At 53.4% G+C, this 23,505-nt stretch overlaps 1 protein-coding gene and 1 non-coding gene across 2 annotated transcripts; both read left to right on the forward strand.

The window, feature by feature from the left end:
- The first annotated feature begins 1,712 nt into the window (after positions 1 to 1,712).
- Positions 1,713 to 1,817, forward strand: LOC133368870 (U6 spliceosomal RNA). The gene has a single exon (XR_009758784.1). It is a non-coding gene; the product is annotated as a U6 spliceosomal RNA (small nuclear RNA).
- A 4,850-nt stretch (positions 1,818 to 6,667) lies between these two features.
- On the forward strand, positions 6,668 to 22,078 carry SCN2B (sodium voltage-gated channel beta subunit 2). The gene is made up of 4 exons (XM_061593393.1): positions 6,668 to 6,953; positions 17,811 to 17,977; positions 18,684 to 18,894; positions 19,125 to 22,078. The coding sequence occupies exons 1-4, from the start codon at positions 6,884 to 6,886 to the stop codon at positions 19,322 to 19,324; spliced, it is 648 nt and encodes a 215-aa protein (XP_061449377.1). The 5' UTR covers positions 6,668 to 6,883; the 3' UTR covers positions 19,325 to 22,078.
- Positions 22,079 to 23,505: the final 1,427 nt, after the last annotated feature.

The following is a 23,505-nucleotide window of genomic DNA, read 5'->3' on the forward strand; positions in this document are numbered from 1 at the left end:
TACCCCCAAAACCAGTCTCCAGTGCAGTAGCTGGGTAAAAAGCCTTTTATGGGAGCCAATGGGGCTTTTTTCAACTGCAGCATGAGAGGATTTTCTTCAGGGCCTTTCAGGCCCAGGGCAGGGGAGTGGAGGGAAGGTCAGAGCAGGCAGGCAACCATCATTCATTCATTGGCAATCACTCGTGGCCAAATAAGATCGTCTTTCAAGATAAGGTCTTTAACGGTGGGTCAGTAAGTGACTGTGGAGGCCAATTCTGGATTCACACAGCCTCCCAGAGTGAGGACATAGGTTTCCAGGTGGAAGATGGTGGCGATGGGGATTTGTTTGACGTGCCTTCCGCTTAGCTCATTTGTCCTGTTTGCCCTGTATTTGTGCTTCTTCGAAGTCCACAGCACTTTTTATAATAGTCGACCTCCATTTGGGACGTTCATGGGCCAAGACTTCCTAGTTCTTGATGTTCATGTTACATTTTTTATAGATTCACTTTAAGAACATCTTTAAACCTCTTTTGCTGTCCACCGATATTCCATTTTCCAACCTTAATTAAAGTAGCTGCTCTGGAAGACGGTGATCAGGCATTCGAACAACATGGCCGGTCCAGCAAAGTTGATGTTGGAGGATCATTGTTTCAACACTGGTAGTCTTTGCTTCTTCCAAAGCACTGACATTAGTCCACCTATCTTCCCAAGTAATTTGCAGACCACCATCAGTCCTGCCTTATTTGTCTCCTGCCTCTGTTTTTTAGAGAGTTTCCTGGTTCTGGAGGCATAGCTAAAATATTTTTAGTCTCTGATGGACTACTGAAGGGCAAGGCGCTGAGGCTTGCTGTGGTGGTCTGCATGGGCTCAACAAGTGTGACCCCCATGATCTGGCCTGACCCTGGTCCTGGACCTCTTTCCTCAGGCTCCGTTTGGGCCTGCTGCTATCCCTGCATATTGCACCTTGGCTGTGGGTCTCCTGCTGCTGTTGCCCTGATACATCTCTGGGCTGGATGTTGGCCCTGGCAGCACAGCTGTGGCTGGCTCTTGGCATGCTTCCTTTTTCCAGCCCCCTACCCACCATCTGTTCTGGCCAGGGTCCCTGCTTGGCTTTAATTTGTGGAAAGGGTGAGGCCTTGGCAGTACTGAAGGACTTAACCTTAAAAGCAACCAGGTGCCTCTCTGAGGTTGGGCCAGTCCAGCTCCTCTGAAACACATAACATGCCCTCTGCTGCTTCTTCCTTGAGAAGTATAAGAGAGAAAGTCCTTGCCTGAAGTTTCTTGAGTGCAACAAAGCAACCCTCTCCTTTCCACCCCCTAAAAACTGAAGTCCCCTTTTTCCACCAGCTACAGAACCGAGGCATCAAATATTGTCCAAAACAAGAGGGGTTGAGGAGATCTGCATATCACTTCCCTAGTCACCAATGGATCAATGCAGGGATGGAGACCTTTTCAGACTGAAAGTCTAACCCAGAAATGGCCCAAGTGGGAGGGGTCATCCACTTGTCAATCTCCTGTCATTGCATGATGTCAGGTGATTTAAAGTTCAATCCAGAGCAAGCAGAGGCTTATCTTTGTTGTTGTCTCACAATAGTATGACCAGAGATAAGCCTCTGCCTGCTGCCTTTACCATCAGGCTAGATATCTTGCTAGACTATTATTGCTGTTATTTATTAAATGTCTTAGTTGCCTTTCTCATAAACAACTCAATGTGGCCCACAAAAATTTAAAATTTTGCCCACTTTGGCAGCACGCACACTAAAACTGGAATGATAGAGCAAGGTAGCATAGCCCCTGCCCAAGGATGACACACAAATTTGTGAAGCGTTCCATATTTTGTTACTATTGCTGTTATTGTTGCTGTTTCTCAATTTAAGTTTTCAAAATCCATAAATAAGCAGAGTTTAGGACCAAACAATAAAACAATATGAATCCATAGAAAGTGAAAAGCACACATCCCATAAAATGTAACACAATCAAAACTGGCAGAATAAACAATCACAAACATATACAAATGAATGATCAGTCAAAACAGCCCCTTGCATGCCTAGGAGCAGAGAACAGCTTGAGCTGATGGTGACAAGACTGTGTCAGCACCAGGTGGCCCTTGCAGGGGAGAGTATTCCATAGGCAGGGGCCCTTCAATCGATTGGTCCCAAGTGAAGCCCTAGAAATGCCATTAATGGTGAAAATGACTTGCCAACTCAGCAAGGGTAATTGCAGCAGGAACAGTACTGTAGCTGGATCAGGCCAAAGGGGCTCCATCTATTCCAGTGTCCTGTTCTCACAGTGGCCAACCAGATGCTGCAACAGAAAACCCGCAAGCAGGAACTGAGCACAACAGCACCCTCCTGACTTGCGATTCCCAGCAACTGGTATCCAGAGGCATACTGCCACTGGCACTGGAGCCTCTTTCAGGGAGGGTCCACAGGGATCATGTCAAGCCACACTGGCATCTGGGAATGGGGCTGGCCTTGCACCTTGGGTTTCCCAAGCTCTGCAGAGAGACTTTTAGAAGGAATGACCGCTATCTAGAGCAGAAGAAACTGACTCAGCAGCAAATCTGTTCTGACTTTGCAGAACTGGGCTGCGTACATTGTCTGATAGGGGAGAGTGGCTTGAAATATTAATAAGGTGCTCCTTAAGGCAGAGTTGGAGAGAGCAGGATGGAGTCATCTTCAAAGGGAGCCGGTTTCTGGAGATAGAGGGCATTCATACTTGTTCACTGATGATATTCTCTTAAGGTTGAGAAATCCAAAAATAGCTCTAATCCCTCTGAAAGGGAATTTGAGAAATTCAGTTGCATGGCAGGTCTAGGAATTAATTGTTCTACATCTGTCATTCCAAGCTTTCATATCTCTGTGTTGCTAGATTCCACTTACTCCAGTTTTCTGATTTTTGTCTCTGCCACAGATGCTTCCGGTACCTGGGGGTGGTAGTGACCAGAGACCTTTAATAACGTAGGCACTGCAACTATGTTAAAGTGACACAAGGGGCCAACCTAGTACTTAGGGATTGGTAACAGGTGGCACTGTTGTGACTTCATAAAATTGTGGCCCTTAAGATGGTCATTCACTAATAGGCAAAAAAACCCTTGTGGTTTAAGAACGTACCTATAGCCAGGCCAATGGGGGGGGGCTGGTACAAATTACTGGAGCCCAGCAGTCCAGAAGGGGCCCTGGGGCCCGACTATGTTGCCTATGTTTTTGTCTTTCTTGGTAATATTATTTGTTGATGGTTTTTGATATCCATTGTAAAACCGGTGAATTTCAAAGAAAATAATAATGATATAAATTAGATTAAAGTGTAAAGATTTTGAGGGGCCCGAAAAATTTATTTTGACAACTTCATTGAGGATAAGGCCATCGGTGCTCCTATTCATGACCTCTGTGTAAGTTACTTCTGGCCCTAGAGGCAGCCTGCTGTGGATCCTGAGGAGGAGAGTGCTTGTGCTCATGTCCTGCTTGTGGTCCGCGGAGGCGTCTGGCTGGTCATGGTGGGATACAGGCTGGCCTAGATAGGCCCTTGGTCTGATGCAGCTGCTGGACTCTTCTTGCATCCAGGAAAAGGGAAGCAAGGGAACTGGGCCTTGCTGCACCTTAGGAGGAGCATGCTACCTCTTGGAGGGTGACAGGCCTTGAAGACTTCTCTTTCTGGCAGGTGTACAGTATGCATCCCCCATTGTATTTATAGCTTCCCATCCCATCTGGGCCCCAGCAGGAAACACCCTGTGGCTGGCTGTGGCCTGAAGGCTGCAGGCAGCTTAGAGGAGATCCTCCATCCCAGCCAAAGGCACCATCCGTGGTGGCTGATGCCCACTGGGATGAGTAGGCTAGGGTGATAGGCAAGGAGTCAGAACCCAGGGCAGGCAGGGCCAGCCACTTCTAGCTTTGTCTCCTCCCTGTGACTAAGAAAGAGGGAGCTGACAGCCAGGGCCACCCCGTGGGCTGGTAAGGAGGGCCGGCAGTTCGAGGGGGACTGGCTGACGCAGACAGGGTTGCCCTAAGGGACCAGTCCATCGCCCTGTTGCGTGTGGGCCTGCAGTCGGAGGCCTGTTTGGGCGCCACGGACTCTTCCACGTGTGTGCAAACGGGCACCCTCCTGCACTAGGCCCAGCCCACTTTTCCTTTCTCCTCGTCTTCCGACAGCCTCAGCGATGGGGACGAGGAGAGGCTGCCTGAAGCGGCTGCAGGACTGTGGACAGCGCTGCTGCCGAGGAGCGGGAACGGCTCTTGGATTTGGCCAGTCGGTTTCAGGCGCGGCGCTCCCTTGCGCTCCGCTGCTTCACGGAGCTCAGCAGCCCTCTCCCAATCTCGCCCCGTCCCTCCCCAAGGCAGCCAGCTGCTCCTCGCCCAGGTTGCGGGCAGGCAGAGAGCCCGGTGGCTGGGGTCTCTCCACCTCACCTCAGGAGCCTCCCCCAGTAGCGTAGTGGCAAATTCAGAAGTGCAGGGTCCCTTCATGATAGTTACAGTCACAGTCACAGCCAGACACCCTCCCCCCCCTTTTGCTGCTGGGTTGAGAATGAGGTCCTTGTTAATGCCTTCTCCCACAACCACTGATGTCCGAGGAGACATCAGCATGAACGGGTAGAGTGTTAGCTACTGAAAAAAGTCTTCTCAGTGGCTGACTCACCTCCTTTCGCTCTGATTGGCTCCAATCAGCAGGAAAGGTCAATGAAGCATGTTAGAAGACTCTTTTCAGTGGCTAAGACACTCCCCTTTCATGCTGATCAGCTCAAAGGATGCTGGAGACACTGGGACCCTGCTCCCAAAATAGTAAGGGGTCTAAGACCCCCCAGCACCTGCACAACTACATCCCTGGTTGGGACCTGGATAACCCCCCCCCCGCAGGCCCTGGAGATCTACCTCTGCCTCACCATTGGAAGTCAACCCGAAAGCCGCTCTTGGGGGCCTGTGGGTGGGGGACTTCCAGCCAGCCCTCCTCTGCACAGGTGGTGGTGGCCGGCTCCCCTCTGAGCTGGCCTGGGTGCTGAGGGAGGGGAGGGAAGACCCCACGTAGAGCCTGAGCAGAGGCACGTTCTGCTGCAATCTCTTGTTTCCCGTCGCCGCTGGCCCTGTTTTCCGGCAGAGGCAGATAAGTGCTCTTGGATCCAACTGCTCCCTCCCGCAACCGTCCGCAGAAAAGCCAAAGAGCCAGCGCAGCCCTCCCCGCTTGACTTGGCCCTTCTACGCCTGCAACGGGTGTAACGGGCCGGACGCGGAGGGCCCTGGTCGCTCGCTCGCGCCTCTTCCTGGCTGGCTCCAACCGGCACCCCTTCAGCTCCCAGTGGAAACGCAGATTGTGCGCCACAGGAGCAACGGGGGGGGAGGGGAGAAGGAGCACTTCCCGGAGGGCAGAAGGGGCGGCGATGCGGGGCTCCGGCTGGCGGGCCTTTGAAGGGGCGGAGCGCACCCATCCACCGGTTCCCCCGCCACCTGTGCGCCTGGCGCCCCTCCCCCACTGCCCCTCCTCCTGGGGACAATATGTGCGTGCCAGTGGGTGAGTGGGTGGCTGGGGGCTCCTGGCTTGCCCATTACACCAGCGGACGCCCACCCTGATATTCTTGGCCATCCCGCCCCCAGGCTGCTCGGGCAGTTGCTGCCAAAGAGGAAGGGTGTTGCCGGTAGGGCGGAGCTGCTTTTTTGTGGGGAGGGGAAGGGAAAGTTAACTGGGCATATGAAGTGCATCTGGCTCCTCCAGGACCCGTCAAAGGAGGTGGCTAAGCAATGAAAGGAACAGACCATCACACGCCTCAGGAAGGACACTCCTCCCACCGCATGTTGCGGGGACAGGGGTGTAGTCGTCCAGGGTCCCAGGGGGCCTTAGACCCCTTACACTCTGGGGAGCCCGGCCCCAGCAGGGTCCCTATGTCTCTAGCGCCCTACCGACCAGTCGGCATGAAAGGGGAGTGTGTTGGCCCCGGAGAAGGGTCCCAAGAAGTGTCCGTGGTAAGCAAGCCTGCATTAGTTCCTGCTGCAAAAGTGTGGGGAGGGAGAATTTTGTACCTGCAGAACAGAATCCTGAGGGTAGCATCCCATCTACATCATCAAGCAGCAGGAGATGAACGTGTCTGTAGACGCTGAACTCAGTAATGCCGGCAATGTATGGGACAGCCCAACGGTGACCGTGGTAGAGAAGCAGAAAGCAGGGTTCAGGCCGGGCGGGATTCTTCTAAGAAGGTTGCATAACCTTGGAAGGGGACGGGAGTGTGATGCTCATGAAGGGACCCTGCGCTTCTGAATTTGCCACAACACTACTGGGGGGGAGGGTCCTTGAAAGGGATAGTTGCTGCAGATTTGAGCCGGCAGACAAGAAGAGCCCGGCACCCCAAGGGATGGCGGGGACTGTGACCTTGGCCTCCGGCTCTTCTCTTTCTGGGGTGGGGAACAGCTTCTTGGGAACCGGCAGCGGCCTTTTCCCGGGTCAGACCCGGTCCATCCAGCTCATTACTGTCAGCACTGACTGGCAGCGGCTCTCCGCAGTCTTTACTTGGAGATTCGACCAGAGTTTGGACCTGGGACCTTCTCTGTGAGGAGCAGGTGCTAACCACCAAGCTGCGACCCTCCCCTGACGAGAGCCTTAGGCTGGGCGGGCAAGGGGGCCGAGACGAATCAGTCGCCCGCTGTGCGCCAGCCGGGAGCAGCTCCCCTTCCGAATCAGGCACCTCCCGCTTTCCTGCCCTCCCGCTTCCTATGCGGAGATTCGCCAACCACAGAATTGACGGGTCCCCCGTTTTTAGCCGCGGCTGCAGGGGCAGCGCAAACCCTCCTGCCGCCATCTTGGAGCCTGCGCCATACCTCCACCCGAGCATGATGTATGACTCCGAGCCCGAGTTCTGCATTTGACCCCCTTCCCCGCCCCCAGGCCAGCAGCGAGTCGCCCTCTCTCCCCGCCAGGCCCCGAGGATGAGCCGAGTAGGCCCCCGGCCCCCGACGACGCCAGCCCTGGTGCTCCTCCGCCTCTGCCTGGCGCTGGGTAAGTGGCCCCAGGTCCTCGCCCATGGAGCTGGGGCAGGAGAGGGACCCTCCCCACGCAGGAAGGGCTGCTGCAATCTGGGGAGGGGACGCGCCCGCTTGGCTGCGCCCAAGGTAGCGCCTCCTTCCTTGGCGGGCTCTGTGGAGGGCGCGTGTTTGGGGCCCTTCCTTGGCGCGCCCCTGTGCACTTGCTAGCTACCAGCCCCGCCTGGGCCCGGAGAAACCGGCCAGGCCGCCTCACGACAGCGGCAGCTGCAGCATTGCTGGCGGAGGCGGAGGTTGCCAGCGACGGGAAAGGTCAACGCGGAGGGACTTGGCACTTGGGAAGCGGCCGCGGCAGAGGCTCTGTGGGAGCTTTCGAGTGGTTCCCGGTCACCCCTGGCGATGGACATCGCGCCCCGCCGGTGCGCCCGCCCGCTCGCCTGCCCGCCCTTTCCCAGCAAGGCCGACTCTGCCGCCGCGGGCCGTGCCCCCTACCCTCGTGATGAGACCTGGCCTTTATACGCGGTTCGCGGTCACCAGCCAGCCCCATGGGGGGCGGGGGAAGGAGGGGAGGGTGCGCCAGATCTGATGGGGACTTCCCCAGTCGCTCCTCCCTGACTCAAGCACCAGGGCCCCTTCCAGCTGGGCCTCCTCTGTTTCAAGACCCTTTGCTTGCCCGCCCCCAGCCCCATTGCAGGGGGGATTCATTCCCCTCTCCAGGTGGCCGGCAGTGAGTGGGGCGCCCCGTGTCCTGGGTGCCCAGCGCGCCATCCACTCCGCCTCTCCAGAAGGGACTTCCAGGGCGCAAAAGGCAGGCACGGGAAGGAGGGGAGGCGAGGCTTTCTGGGGCTGGGGCGCAGGAAAGGCCCGCCGCGGAGGTGTTCTACTTTTGCCGCTGCTGCAGATGCGGCGCACCGTCCTCCCCGTGGGCAGGCGGAGGCGGGCCAAGAGCAGCCCATCTGGGCCGGCCTCAGCCACAGCGGCCTTCGAGTCATCCCGAGGTCGCGGCTCGTGCGAGGCGAAGGGATTCCGCGGCACCAGAACCAGGGAGGGAGCGGGAGAAGGATCGGAGGGCGCTGAGGACCTTGGGCTGCTCGCCTCGGACGCTCTCCGCCTGGTCCAGCCAGGCACCTTCTGAAGGCGCCAGGAGCTTCAGCGCGGCCGGCTGGGGAGAGTGACGCCCGTACCCCGTCCGGGCAGCGTGAGCCCCGGCCAGCTAGGGCTCCGAGGCGGCGGCAGCGCCCCTGTACCGGAGGCAGACAGAGATGGCGGCGCCATTCATGCCACGCAGGCAACAGCCGCCCCCGGCTGTTACCCCGGATTAGCTGCCCACCTCCAGGCTCAGGATCGCTGCTCCCCGCTCTGCCCCTAAGCCTGCGGCCAGGGAGGGGATGGGCGGCAAGCTGTCCCCCTGCCCCTTGCAGGCCCTCGCGGATGACTGAGGCGGAGGGAGCCTGGCTCGGCGCAGCGGTGCAGCCTGTGAATGGCAGGCCTCGTGCCTGGTCGGATGTCTCTCCGACTGCCCCCCCTTTAATAAAAATAAATGAAAAAGAAAGAAACCAGGTGAAAGGGGGTTGGGCGACCAGCCTTGTGGCCGGACTAGCTGAAGTGCTGGCCCCAGGACCCCTTGGCTCCCATCAGCTGCCTTTCCCTGGGCCCGGTCCAGTTCTGGTGGCTTGGCCGGCCTCCTCCAGTCGCGCTCGCTTCCCCCCCCCCGCGAAGCAACCGCTGAGCGATGCCCTGCGGCAGGGACCCTTGGGGGGGGCGGCCTGCAGGTTTGGCAGAACTAGCCTCCCTTGGGGGAAAACCCAAACGGGGGTGAGGGACGCGGAAGGGTCCCAGCTCCGTAGCAGAGCACCTGCTTGGCGTGGGGGGGGCACGGTTGAGTTCCCGGCATCATCTCCAGGTAGAGCTGGGAGGACATCTCCTGTCCGAAGCCCTTCAGAGCCGCTGCCTGTCCGTGTAGGCAATAACGAGCTAGGGGGCCAACGGTTCCTTCTGCTCCTCGGGGAATGGAGACTGGGACGTTAGAGCTACTGGGGCGCAACCCTCCTGATGAGAACCTCAAGCTATTTTTAAAATATCCCCCCCATCTCAAAGCTACACAGGCCTCCCCCCCCCGTTTTATATTTTCTGGAACTCACAGAAGCTTGTGAAGGCATTTCTGTCAATCTCTGGCCTCTCTGCACCACTCAGCCAATCCTAACCCCAAAGTATAGCGATGGCAGAGGTTCCCCCTCCCCCCCCACCTGCCTGCTGCTCAGCCCTACTTACAAGGCTCCGGCCCCATCCCTTGTTAGGAGGCTTATCCAGCACAGCCAGTATAGCAAATTGGGGACGACTGGTCCAAGAACAGCCCTATGTGGTAACCTTAGCCTATATCAGAATTATACATTGGTTCTGAGGATGCTCAGTTCTGTTTCCCTGAAGGCCAGATCTCACTGATTGCCAGAGAAGCAAAAGGGACTGTTTCTTACTTTGAGGAGCTTTTCTGTCTGTCTAGCTTAGTATTTTTTGTGTGTGGCCTGGCCAGAAAGAGAGAGAGTGTGTAATCCAATAACAGTGAGTCTCTTTCTATAATAAATATTTGTTTTTTACTTATAATTCTGCATTTATTTTTGTGAATTAGGAGGAGAAATAGGGGATGGCTTGTGTAGCAACAAATTCTGTATTAACCATTTCCCTGCATTCACTCATTAAAAGACGGGTGGTGCAGGGTAGGTTGATCTGAGCCACTTGCAATTCCAGAGGGATTTTCCCCCAGTGTATTTCCAGAAAAGGTGTGTGGATTTGCTTCCCACAAGCCCCTCTCCTAGTTTAAATTCATAATATTTTCAATGCAGAGGAATGGATGAAAATGCTGGTGCTATTATTTCTAGCTCGTTTTTCTTTGGTGGGTTATGTCAGTGATTTCTAACATGAAATGTTTGGGTTCTGTGCCTGTCTGGATATGACCCCACATTCTTCCCCAAATCTGGAAGATATTCTCCTAATCTCAGACGGAACAGAGGCTGATTGCATTTAGTCTGGTGTGATGTTCTCTGCATGTGAGCAGAGATTATTGCTTCACATTTTCATGACTAAGCCATGCATTGCAAATACATTCTGCTGTGTTCTGATGTGCCCTGGTTCAAATATATTGTTATGAGCATGGGGGTTGGAATGGATGATCCCTGTGGGGCCCCTTTCCAGCCTCTGATTTGGAATCCTGTGCCTTGGAATGAGGAACTCGCTGTGCTGGTCAGATGAGTCTCTCCTTTGTTAAGCTAATAAGAGTGGCCAGGTAGGCTAATGGGTTTATCATTTGCCCAGCAACTGGTGAATGGGCCAGGAAGACCCTTTTGTCATTGAAACTCTTCAGGAGAGTCTTACCCCCCTTCCTGGCAGCTACCAGAAGTTTGTGCTTTCAGTGTTTTTAGAATTGTCTAGAGAATGGCTGGGGCTGGAGGCAGGCAGAGAGACTATCCCTCTCACCATGGCTTTAGGATGCCTCCTGCAACCCAGATGGAAAAGCTGGATATTGGACTGCTGATGCCTTGAACCCCTCCATCCTAAGCTCAGGTTGGAATGTGTGTAAATAAATAAACCATATTTCATAAAGACACCGCAGTCTCTGCTGACCTTCTTCCCAAAGGAAACCAAACCCTGGATGAGCGCAGAGACCCCTGAGATCTCACCACTTGGAGATTGGGGAGGCACGCAACAATATGGTGCAACTGCATTTGGAATACTGGGTACAGTTCTGGTTGCCTCACCTCAAAAAAGATATTGTGGACCTGGAAAAGATTCAGAAAAGGGCAATCAGAATGATCAAGGGGATGGAGCAACTCCCCAATGAGGAAAGGCTGCAGTATTTGTGGCTTTTTAGTTTAGAGAAAAGGAGAGTAAAGGTGGCATGACAGCAGTGTATAAAATGATGCATGGTGTGGAGAAAGTGGTTAGAAAAAAGTTTTTTTCATTTTCACATAACACTAGAACTCATGGACATCCAGTGAAGCTGAATGAAACTGCAGCATGAATTGTTGTTGCTGTTAACAACAACAATAATAGTTAACAACAACAACATTTATATAAGAACATAAGAAGAGCCTGCTGGATCAGGCCAGTGGCCCATCTAGTCCAGCATCCTGTTCTCACAGTGGCCAACCAGGTGCCTGGGGGAAGCCCGCAAGCAGGACCCGAGTGCAAGAACACTCTCCCCTCCTGAGGCTTCCGGCAACTGGTTTTCAGAAGCATGCTGCCTCTGACTAGGGTGGCAGAGCACAGCCATCATGGCTAGTAGCCATTGATAGCCCTGTCCTCCATGAATTTGTCTAATCTTCTTTTAAAGCCGTCCAAGCTGGTGGCCATTACTGCATCTTGTGGGAGCAAATTCCATAGTTTAACTATGCGCTGAGTAAAGAAGTACTTCCTTTTGTCTGTCCTGAATCTTCCAACATTCAGCTTCTTTGAATGTCCACGAGTTCTAGTATTATGAGAGAGGGAGAAGAACTTTTCTCTATCCACTTTCTCAATGCCATGCATACTTTTATACACTTCTATCATGTCTCCTCTGACCCGCCTTTTCTCTAAACTAAAAAGCCCCAAATGCTGCAACCTTTCCTTGTAAGGGAGTCGCTCCATCCCCTTGATAATTCTGGTTGCCCTCTTCTGAACCTTTTCCAACTCTATAATATCCTTTTTGAGATGAGGCGACCAGAACTGTACACAGTATTCCAAATGCGGCCGCACCATAGATTTATACAACGGCATTATGATATCGGCTGTTTTATTTTCAATACCTTTCCTAATTATTGCTAGCATGGAATTTGCCTTTTTCACAGCTGCCGCACACTGGGTCGACATTTTCATCGTGCTGTCCACTACAACCCCGAGGTCTCTCTCCTGGTCGGTCACCGCCAGTTCAGACCCCATGAGCGTATATGTGAAATTCAGATTTTTTGCTCCAATATGCATAATTTTACACTTGTTTAAATTGAATTGCATTTGCCATTTTTCTGCCCATTCACTCAGTTTGGAGAGGTCTTTTTGGAGCTCTTCGCAATCCCTTTTTGTTTTAACAACCCTGAACAATTTCGTGTCGTCAGCAAACTTGGCCACTTCACTGCTCACTCCTAATTCTAGGTCATTAATGAACAAGTTGAAAAGTACAGGTCCCAATACCGATCCTTGAGGGACTCCACTTTCTACAGCCCTCCATTGGGAGAACTGTCCGTTGATTCCTACTCTCTGCTTTCTGCTTCTTAACCAATTCCTTATCCACAAGAGGACCTCTCCTCTTATTCCATGACTGCTAAGCTTCCTCAGAAGCCTTTGGTGAGGTACCTTGTCAAACGCTTTTTGAAAGTCTAAGTACACTATGTCCACTGGATCACCTCTATCTATATGCTTGTTGACACTCTCAAAGAATTCTAATAGGTTACTGAGACAGGACTTTCCCTTGCAGAAGCCATGCTGGCTCTGCTTCAGCAAGGCTTGTTCTTCTATGTGCTTAGTTAATCTAGCTTTAATAATACTTTCTACCAGTTTTCCAGGGACAGAAGTTAAGCTAACTGGCCTGTAATTTCCGGGATCCCCTCTGGATCCCTTTTTGAAGATTGGCGTTACATTTGCCACTTTCCAGTCCTCAGGCACGGAGGAGGACCCGAGGGACAAGTTACATATTTTAGTTAGCAGATCAGCAATTTCACCTTTGAGTTCTTTGAGAACTCTCGGGTGGATGCCATCCGGGCCCGGTGATTTGTCAGTTTTTATATTGTCCATTAAGCTTAGAACTTCCTCTCTCGTTACCATTATTTGTCTCAGTTCCTCAGAATCCCTTCCTGCAAATGTTAGTTCAGGTTCAGGGATCTGCCCTATATCTTCCACTGTGAAGACAGATGCAAAGAATTCATGTAGCTTCTCTGCAATCTCCTTATCGTTCTTTAGTACACCTTTGACTCCCTTATCATCCAAGGGTCCAATCGTCTCCCTAGATGGTCTCCTGCTTTGAATGTATTTATAGAATTTTTTGTTGTTGGTTTTTATGTTCTTAGCAATGTGCTCCTCAAATTCTTTTTTAGCATCCCTTATTGTCTTCTTGCATTTCTTTTGCCAGAGTTTGTGTTCTTTTTTATTTTCTTCATTCGGACAAGACTTCCATTTTCTGAAGGAAGACTTTTTGCCTCTAAGAGCTTCCTTGACTTTGCTCGTTAACCATGCTGGCATCTTCTTGGCCCTGGTGGTACCTTTTCTGATCTGCGGTATGCACTCCAGTTGAGCTTCTAATATAGTGTTTTTAAACAACTTCCAAGCATTTTCGAGTGATGTGACCCTCTGGACTTTGTTTTTCAGCTTTCTTTTTACCAATCCCCTCATTTTTGTGAAGTTTCCTCTTTTGAAGTCAAATGTGACCGTGTTGGATTTTCTTGGCAATTGGCCAGTTACATGTATGTTTAATTTAATAGCACTGTGGTCACTGCTCCCAATCGGTTCAACAACACTTACATCTCGCACCAGGTCCTGGTCCCCACTGAGGATTAAATCCAGGGTTGCCGTCCCTCTGGTCGGTTCCATGACCAACTGGTCTAGGGAATAGTAATAATAATAATAATAATAAATTTAATTTCTTCGTCACCTATCTGGACAATGGCCACTCTAGGCGACTTACAAAATTATTAAAATACAATTAATAAAATACAGTAATACAATAAAAACAATAGATCTACAACAACAATATTAAAACTGGGTAGGAGGCATTACAATTATATCGATTAACCCTCCCCGGATACCCCGAAGGCCTGCTGAAAAAGCCAGGTCTTTAAGGCTTTCCGAAATACATTTAGGGAAGAGGCATGCCGGAGATCTTGTGGGAGGGAGTTCCAAAGAGTGGGGGCCGCCACTGAGAATGCCCTCTCTCTTGTACCCGCCAATCTGGCTGTTTTTGTTGGCGGGATTGAGAGAGGGCCCTGTGTGGCCGATCTTGTCGGGCGGCATAATTGGTGGCGTTGAAGGCGCTCCGTGAGATAAACTGGGCCGAAACCATATAGGGATTTAAAGGTCAATACCAACACCTTGAATTGGGCTCGGAAAACAACTGGAAGCCAGTGTAGGTCGAACAACACTGGTGTGATGTGATCTCGGCGGCGACTATTCGTAAGTAGTCGAGCCGCCGCATTTTGTATCAGTTGTAATTTCCGGACCATTTTCAAGGGTAACCCCACGTAGAGCGCATTACAGTAGTCCAAACGAGAGGTGATCAGGGCGTGTACCACCAGTGGGAGCTGATGAACAGGAAGGTAGGGTTGCAGCCTTCGTATGAGGTGTAGTTGGTACCAGGCTGCCCAGCTCACTGCCGAAATCTGAGCCTCCATGGACAGCCTGGAATCAAGCACAACCCCAAGGCTGCGGACCTGGTCCTTTAGGGGTAAACTCACCCCATTGAACTTCAGGTCAATGTCACCCAACCTTCTCTTGTCCCCCACAAGTAGTACCTCGGTTTTATCAGGGTTCAACTTCAGCTTGTTCCTTCCCATCCATCCACTCACGGATTCCAGGCAGTTGGACAAGGTCTCCACAGCCAACTCTGGTGAAGATTTAAACGAGAGATAGAGCTGAGTGTCATCCGCATATTGATGACACTGCAGCCCAAATCTCCTGATGATTGCTCCCAGCGGCTTCATATAGATGTTAAATAGCATGGGAGAGAGGATAGAGCCCTGTGGCACACCACAATTGAGAGGCCAAGGGTCTGATACCTCCTCCCCCAACGCTACCTGTTGGTACCTGTCGGAGAGAAAGGAATGGAACCACTGTAATACAGTGCCTCCAATTCCCAATCCCTCCAGGCGAAGCAGAAGGATACTGTGGTCGACAGTATCAAAAGCCGCTGAGAGATCGAGGAGGACAAGAAAGGTGGATTCTCCCCTATCTAATGCCCTCCTCAAATCATCAACCAGAGCGACCAAGGCTGTTTCAGTTCCGTGACCAGTCCTGAAACCCGATTGGTATGGATCCAAATAATCCGTTTCATCCAAGTGTGCTGACAACTGGTTGGCCACCACTCGCTCAGTGACCTTGCCCAGAAATGGTAGATTCGAAATTGGTCATTTAGAATATCTAGAAACTTTGCTTCTTTGTCATGACTGGAACACATATGCGGCCAGTCTATGTCCGGGTAGTTGAAGTCACCCATTACTACCACATTTCCTAGTTTGGATGCTTCCTCAATTTCATATCTCATCTCAAGGTCTCCCTGAGCATTTTGATCAGGGGGACGATAGATCGTTCCCAGTATTAAGTCCCTCCTGGGGCACGGTATCACCACCCACAACGATTCTGTGGAGGAGTCTGCCTCTTTTGGGGTTTCGAGCTTGCTGGATTCAATGCCTTCTTTCACGTATAGAGCGACTCCGCCACCAATACGTCCTTCCCTGTCCTTCCGATATAGTTTATATCCAGGGATAACCGTATCCCACTGGTTTTCTCCATTCCACCAGGTCTCCGTTATGCTCACTATATCAATGCTCTCCTCTAAGACCAAGCACTCCAGTTCTCCCATCTTGGTTCGGAGGCTCCTAGCATTAGCGTACAGGCACTTGTAAGCAGTGTCTCTCTTCAAGTGTCTTTGGCACTTGTGGTTAGGCCTGTGGTAATTTTGCTCTTCTGAATTTATATCCTGTGCCCCTGCTCTCACAATGCCTACTTCTAGGCCTATCCCTGTTCTCACAGTGGCCAACCAGGTGCCTGGGGGAAGCCCGCAAGCAAGACCTGAGTGCAAGAACACTCTCCCCTCCTGAGGCTTCCGGCAACTGGTTTTCAGAAGCATGCTGCCTCTGACTAGGGTGGCACAGCACAGCCATCACGGCTAGTAGCCATTGATAGCCCTGTCCTCCATGAATTTGTCTAATCTTCTTTTAAAGCCGTCCAAGCTGGTGGCCATTACTGCATCTTGTGGGAGCAAATTCCATAGTTTAACTATGCGCTGAGTAAAGAAGTACTTCCTTTTGTCTGTCCTGAATCTTCCAACATTCAGCTTCTTTGAATGTCCACGAGTTCTAGTATTATGAGAGAGGGAGAAGAACTTTTCTCTATCCACTTTCTCAATGCCATGCATAATTTTATACACTTCTATCATGTCTCCTCTGACCAGCCTTTTCTCTAAACTAAAAAGCCCCAAATGCTGCAACCTTTCCTCGTAAGGGAGTCGCTCCATCCCCTTGATCATTCTGGTTGCCTTCTTCTGAACCTTTTCCAACTCTATAATATCCTTTTTGAGATGAGGTGACCAGAACTGTACACAGTATTCCAAATGTGGCCGCACCATAGATTTATACAACGGCATTATGATATCGGCTGTTTTATTTTCAATACCTTTCCTTGTGTAATTTTTCCATATTTAAACTATGGAAAATGCTCCCACAGGTGCATGGCCACGAACTTGGATGGCTTTAAAAGAGGATTCAGAAAAATTGTGGATGACAAGGCTATCAGTGGCTGCTAGCCAGGATGGCTCTGCTCTGACGCCACCCACAGCTGGAGGCAGCGTGCTTCCGAATACCAGTTTCTGGAAACCGCAGGAGGGGAGAGTCACTCTTGTGCTCAGGTCCTGCTTGCAGGCTTCCCACTGGGGCATCTCCTTGGCCACGCTTGAGCAGGAGGCTGGACTAGATGGGCCCCCTTTGGCCTTATCCAGCAGACTCTTCTGATGGTCTTAAATGAAACAACTTTTGTATCTATTAGTTGGAATGCCTTTTCTTTTAATTTAGAGAAAAACATGTTTTGGATAATGAAATGTTCAACTGATTTTTTGGGGGGAGGGGAGAAAAACTGCATGAAACTGAAAGCAAAGGTTCCTCATATTTTAAAAGTTTTTGTGTGCTTGTTTTTGGCAATAGATATGTAGGTGTAATCAATACACAAGTTCTAAACCTTTTGTCATGCAATATGTCTTAATTTCTAAGTAAGAGGTGTGGAGTCTGTTGTAAATATGTGGTGCAACTGGTTGGGTTTGCATGGGTTAAAAAAGTTTGATAGAGAGGAGGCCTCCTGGTTCCTAGGCTATAGGTATTCTTCGATCTCCTGCTAACTCTTCCTTCCTGTGTAAACTGATAATTCTTAGATTGCTGACCACATCTTTGTTCTCTTGAGAGCTCGACCCTCTATCTCTCTCTCTCCTCACAGTGTGAGGGTAAACACTGGGCTCAGTGTTTGCATTTCAAACTTAGCCAGAACTCTTTCCTATCAAAGTATGTATGTCACAAATAAAGTAGTTTTCTTATTTTGAAGCCTAAAGTGACAAATTCCAGGTAAGATGTGCTACTTAGCAAGGATTCAAAACCTTAGGCGCTTCTTTGCAACTCTGCAACAGAGTCAGTCTTGTCTGAAAATCATACTTGGCCCTCTTACATGGAAGCTCTTACAGTGTCTATAGATGTGCAGAAAATTGTTATCTTTAGTGAGGAGACAGTGACACTCTGCCCATGTGTAATTGCACACTTTCCTAAATAAGTGCTGTACCTCCTATTGTGATGAAAACAGCAAGGGACAGTGTTACTGGTCACCACTGGAATAGAGTATCCAGGAAAAGGGCATGGCTGGCTGGCTGGCACGTGGACCAGGAGCTCTCCACAGGGCAACATTTGTGGCAAGTCTCACTTATTCGATAATATTCATGAGCAGTGTCTTTTCATTACAGCTGGGATCCTGTTTTAAATGGAATACTTAGTATAATATTTGATTGCCATGAGCACCTCCCCCTCTTTCCAGCAGATCCCTTTAAGCCTTTGCTGACCCGACATTGGTGCCCTTTGTGAGGGGTGGGTGGGCTCAGCAGGGGAGGAATGGGCTGCTGTGCCAGCACCCAGCTGAGACCCTCCCTGTCCTCTCTTCCTGGCAGTGCCAAGCAGCCTGAGCATGGAGGTCATGGCCCCCCCCACCGTCTACGCCCTGAACGGCTCCTCCATTCGCCTAGGCTGCACTTTCAACTCCTGCTACCGCATGGAGAAGAAACAGTTCTCCCTCAACTGGACCTACCAGGAGTGTGACAACTGCACAGAAGAGACGGTGAGTGAGTCCGTGGCATGCTGGGCTGAGCCAGATCCGTGCAGCCCCTTGACGCCTTTGTTGCCCCTGGAGACCCCCCTTTGGTGATCAGTGAGCGGGTGCAAAGCCTGCTCCGAAATCAAACCCTCTGAACTGGAAGCCAAATATGGTGTGTGTGTGTGTATGGGGGGGCTAGTAGCAGTTACTCAGCATGCACAAAACAGCCAAGAGTCTCTTATGGCCTCAGCTTATACCATAATTAATTCGTGAGAATTTAAGGGGCCAGGAGTCTCTTTGTTGTGTTTGCTGCCTCTTGTAAGTCAGGATCAAGGGAAATGCACTCCTGTATGTGCTCAGAGGCATCCTTTGAGTTTCAACCACAAGATCCAGGGACAGGCTTTGCTACTGAAGGGGCTGGCTTGGGGTGTGTGACACATGAGCCAAACAGCACAGCTCTCCGGAGCATCTTCTTGGTCTTCTGCTGTGCCGGATTTAGACTTGGTGAGGTCCTAAGCTATATAAAGCTTGGAGGCCCTTTGTTAAAAAATTACACCATATATATATATATTCAGTACACATAAAATTTTAAAAGCCCCCCAAAAAAATTCTGAATTTTTTTTAGGCCCCTACGGACTGTGAGGCCCTAAGCTGTAGCTTGTTTAGCTTATGCCTAAATCTGGCACTGGTCTTCTGAGATGAGGCTGATTTCCCCCCCCCCCCCGTTCAGTTCCTACAGTTTAAACTAAAGATTGTTCCTGCGGAGCTGAATCGCTTTGGAGATCGGGTGGAATTCACGGGGAACCCTACCAAGAACGACGTCTCCTTCACCCTCCACAACGTGCAGCTGGAAGACGAGGGGACCTACCACTGCTATGTCATGAACCCCCCGGACCGGCACAAGGGCCATGGCAAGATCAGCCTGAAGGTCCTCACCAAAGGTCAGTGCCCAGGAGCCCTCCAGAGGTCCCTCCTCCTCATCTGGTGCAGCCCCCCAGCCACACAGCACACCTTTCCTTCCTGCAGCCCTAGGAAGCCCCCTTCCGGGGACCCGGGGGGGCACTAGGTGTTGGGGCCCAGCCCTGGGGAGAAGCGTCCTGCTGCCTGGCCGGGTGCCTGGGGGCCAGCACCACCTCCCTCAACCCCATCCCGCTCTGCCTCTCCTCCTTAGAGCCCCCAGAGCGGGACTCGACCGTGGCGGTGATCGTGGGTGCCACCGTGGGAGGCTTCCTGGCCGTGGTGATCCTGGCTTTGGTGGTTGTCAAGTGCGTGCGGCGGAAGAAGCAGCAGCGGCTGAGCACCGAAGACCAGAAGACAGAGGAGGAGGGCAAGACTGACGGGGAGGGAAACCCCGAGGAAGGCACTAAGTAGAGCAGCGGGCACCTTGCCGGGGATGGGACCCCTGAGCCGCCCCCTCATCCATGCTGTGTCTAAAGCAAGGACCTCCCCAGTGTCAGAAGCATCCAGACTGTCCCCCCTCCCCTCCCCCATCCAGACATTGTGCTACCTGGCTGGCCAGGAGGCGTGCCACAGAAGGGCCCCCCAGGAGCCTTCTCTGGGGCAGTAGTGGTGGACCTCCTGGGCTAAGAGGGGGGCAGCTGGCTGCATGCCCGGACTGGCAGCGCCTCCTTGCTGAGGTACAGGCAGCTGGGGGAGGGATCCCACAGGCAGGCAGCTGCTTGTCTCCCAACTTGCCACAGGAAAGGCCTGAGTGCCCTGCCTGCCCGCCCTCTCCCCTCCCTTTCCAGGTTTTGTTGAAAGGCTTGTTTCTTGCCGTCCCCAACCCCCAGGTCACGCTGGGATGCCTATAACTCAGCCAGCTAAGGGGGCTTTTATCTCCCTGATGCCATGGGGTGGGGTGCTTAGCAACTGTGCCTGCGGGGGAGCATTCACCCCCCCCAGGAAGAGGCTGGCTGGGTGGGCTTTCCTCCCTGATGCAGAAACTGCCACTTCTCGTCTTCCTTCTACAGAAGCCACAAGCACAACCCACAACTGCCAAGCGGAACTCACTGCCAGGGAGGGAGGGAGGTCAAAAGAGGGACCGCTCTAGAGCAGCGGGGCAGTGGCAAAGTCAGAAGTGCTAGGTCCTTCATGAGAGCCACAACCATGCTCCCTCCGACCCTTTCTTGTTTGTTTTGTTTTGTTTTGCTGCTGAGTTGAGAATGAGATCCTTGTTCATGCCACTACAGACGTCCCTAGGAGCCAATCATCGTGAAAAGGGAGAGTGTTAGCTGCTGAGAAGAGTCTTCTCAGTGGCTGACACCTCTCTTAACTCTGCTTGGGGGAGCATGTTAGAAGACTCTTCTCAGTAGCTAACACACTTCCCTTTCATGTTGATTGGCTTGTAGGATGCTGGAGACATTGGGATCCTGCTCCCAAAAAAGTAAAGGGTCTAAGACCCCCAGTCCTTGGACGACTGCACTCCTGCTCTAGAGAGCACTTCTGCCCCTCCCACCAGCCCCCACCCCCAGGGATTGCCCCAGAATCTGCATTTGCAAACCCAAACCTAAGAATATTTGGAAAGGGAGTCGCTATTTCCTGGTGTGTCCCCCCCCACGACCCCTTGATGTTTCCCATGCCCAGGATAGCGGGGTGGGAGGGAAGGTTGCTTGCTTGCTTCCGGAGAGCCTACCGCCTGTGCGAGCCCCTCCCACCAGTCCCACAGTATTTCTTCCCGGGGGGCGAGTGCGCGTGGCGCTGAGAAGGTCCTTGGTGGAGGAGAGGCCTGGGTTCCTTCCCTGCCGCCCTCCGGCTTCCTCTTTGGCGGAGCGCATCTACCTGGCCAGGCCCGCCAGCCGCTTGCTCCAAACCCGAAAGCTCCTTGTGGCTCTGGGAGGGCAGAGCAGGATCAGGCGCCTCGCTGCTGGCTGCGCTGCCGCCTCGGTCCACCGGGCAAGTGCGCAGCGCCTCGTCCGCTTAGCCCCAGCAGGGCTCAGGCCCTGGCAACCGGATCGTCCACCCGGCCCGCCCCCTTCTTGTCCAAGCGGCCGGCTGGGCCTCCAGGCTTCCTCGTTGTGCCGCACCTGGGAAAAGAAAGGGCAGCCGAGGAATGGGGCGGCGGCGGCGGCGGCGGCGCTCCCCAGGCCCAGGGCCGCCCAGGGCCCTCGGCGGGCGCCACGCTCACCATAGCAGGACTCCGCTCCGCTCCGGCTGACCTGCGAGCTTCCCTGCTGGGCCGCGGCGTCCGCGCCTACCGACGCAGCCCTCTGGTTGGTCATGACGGGGTCCTTCTGCGGGGAGCCCCACTGCTGAGACGGGGGAGGAGGGTGCGGGCAGGCAAAGGGCGCCGCGTTGGCTGGTTTCAGGGCTCGAAGCTGCCTTTGGCTCTTGCTTGAGGCCTTTCCCCGGAACTGTACTGTGGCTCCCGCTGGGGTGTGTGTGTGTGTGGTCCTCAACGCCCAGGGAAGACGCAGGGGCCTCTGGCTCCCCCCCGCAGCTCGACGGCGGCCCTGGCCGCCTCTCTGTTTTGTCTCGCTTTGCCAAATGTGCAGTTTGGTTCTCGCCAGAGCCTCCGTGTAGAATGCCTTCTTGCCCTTTATGCATCTACAGGAAAACATATATAAACACACAGAGAGACGGGCACATATTTAAGGAAGACGTTCGTTGGTCATAATTGGCACACTGGCCTCGTTGTTCTCTGTGCTGTTATGCTGGGAAGGAGCACTTCTCAGCCTGGGTCTGTCCCGGGAACCCGAGAAATGAAAGGCCGCCGCACGTCTCTCGGAGCAAGGCGGGCTCTGCTACTTTGCTGGGGCGACGGGGTAGTGGGTGAGAGCGCAGCCTCACTAGCAGGGACCGCGAAGCCCTCGGGGGCTTCCCAGCGGATCCTGGTTTGTAGGCGCTTAGGGCGATGGGATGGAGAGATGGATCGATTCCGAGGAAGCTACAGACCGGAAGTGACAAGATCCGAACAGGGTGGTTTACAAGAGATGCTACTGGAGGCCGCTGATTCATAGGGTGGCCATAAGTCGACATCGACTTGAAGGCACATCTCTCTCTCTCACACACAGGGCGATGGGGTCCTGAAGGTCGCTCCCCTAGTCCACCTCGCCCCCACATAGAGGCAAGGGGGGCGCTTACATCTAGAGCATATTGAAGAAGAATAAAGATGACGGTGCCTCTGAACCGGTGCAGAGTGCCTTTCATTTGCAGCTGAGTCCTCATGGCCGGCCCTTGCGCCCCTCGAGTTAGGGGCTTCAGACCTCTCCTCTCCTGCCAAAGGAGGCAAAGCGAGCGGAGGCCGGCCCGCGTCTTGGCATGAGAACAAACGGACGCCCTGCAGGGGCAATCGGGGGCTACTCTGTGAACTTGGGAAAGTCGCCACGGGGAGGGAGGGAGGGCGAGCGGATGGGGGGCGAGTTTGCAGCCTTTTGCTGAATCCGAGCCCCGCCAGGAGTGACCGGAGGCGGCTCTCAGCTGTGCCAGGCCTTGAAGGCGGCCTTGTGTCTGGAGCGATCGTCTGCAAAGACTTTTTACGCCGGGGAGACTGGGGATCTGCGGGGGGGGCAGATTTGGGCCTTGGGGGTGTGTGACCACAGCATTATTCCCCCCAGTCAAAAGAGACCCCTCCCCCAATGCCTGATTTCTGTAGAGGGTGCTTTTAGTTCAACGCTGCTGAAATTATAGGTGGGGGCAGGTGAGGGGAGGAGAAACAACATTGAAGCCGGAAAAGGAGAAAGGGGGCTTGACTGTAAGAACCCCCGAAGAGCCCTTCAGCAGCTGGACCAGACCCACTGTTTCCCACAGTGGCCAACCAAAGGCACCCCCTCGCTTTCCCCGACCCCCAGGAACGGCCGCCCCCGTTCAGAGAGTGCCGCCGCCTCTGCGGCTACCTCTGGTCCTAAAAGTGGTTGCCGCCCCGGGTAGCCTTCTCCCCCATGGATTGGTCCAGTCCCCTTGGAAAGCCATCTAAATGGTACAGTGGGGGGGTGACAATTAGGAAGAAATCATGCTAACCTGACTGGGCTTCCTTCTCGCCCTGGCAACGGTGGGGGTCCTAAAGGGCGCCGCACGTGCGGGAAAACCACTAGGCAACGCAGCCCAGCGTGGCGGGTCAGAACAGGGAGCCGCTGCCTCCCGTCCCTGCAGCTCACCTTTCCAACGACTCTCTGGCGCACCTCGGGAGGAAGGCCGGGCGCGCCAGAAAGTTGCTTGCTGGAGAGTCCGCTCCTCCTCCTCCTCCTCTCAAGAGGGACACCGGCGGGCTGGCGCCCAGTCTGGGCAGTCCTGCTCGCATCTCCCCTCCCGCTCCAAGCCCCTTCCCTACCCAGCCGGGCCAGGCACAGGCTGGATCCATTCTGGCCACTCCTCTTCTTTTCCCTCCCCGCTGAAGACTGGGCAGAAGGGCCGCTACGACTCTGGCCCGCCGGTCTCCGCTCCAGCTAGCCTCAGACAGGGCGGTCCTGCTCGGGCTGAGTGAGGCTGCAGCCGGCTCGATGCTTCCCCGCTGGTTCTGGCGGGCTGGGGCGCGGCTGGTTTCCTCCCTTTCGCGAGCGCCTGGTGCGCTCTGGTGCCTCTCCCCAGGACTGTCCCGAGGCTGGTTGGAGAGGAGT

This window comes from Rhineura floridana, chromosome 12 (genome assembly GCF_030035675.1).
Source record: "Rhineura floridana isolate rRhiFlo1 chromosome 12, rRhiFlo1.hap2, whole genome shotgun sequence".
In the NCBI taxonomy this organism is placed as follows: Eukaryota; Metazoa; Chordata; class Lepidosauria; order Squamata; family Rhineuridae; genus Rhineura; species Rhineura floridana.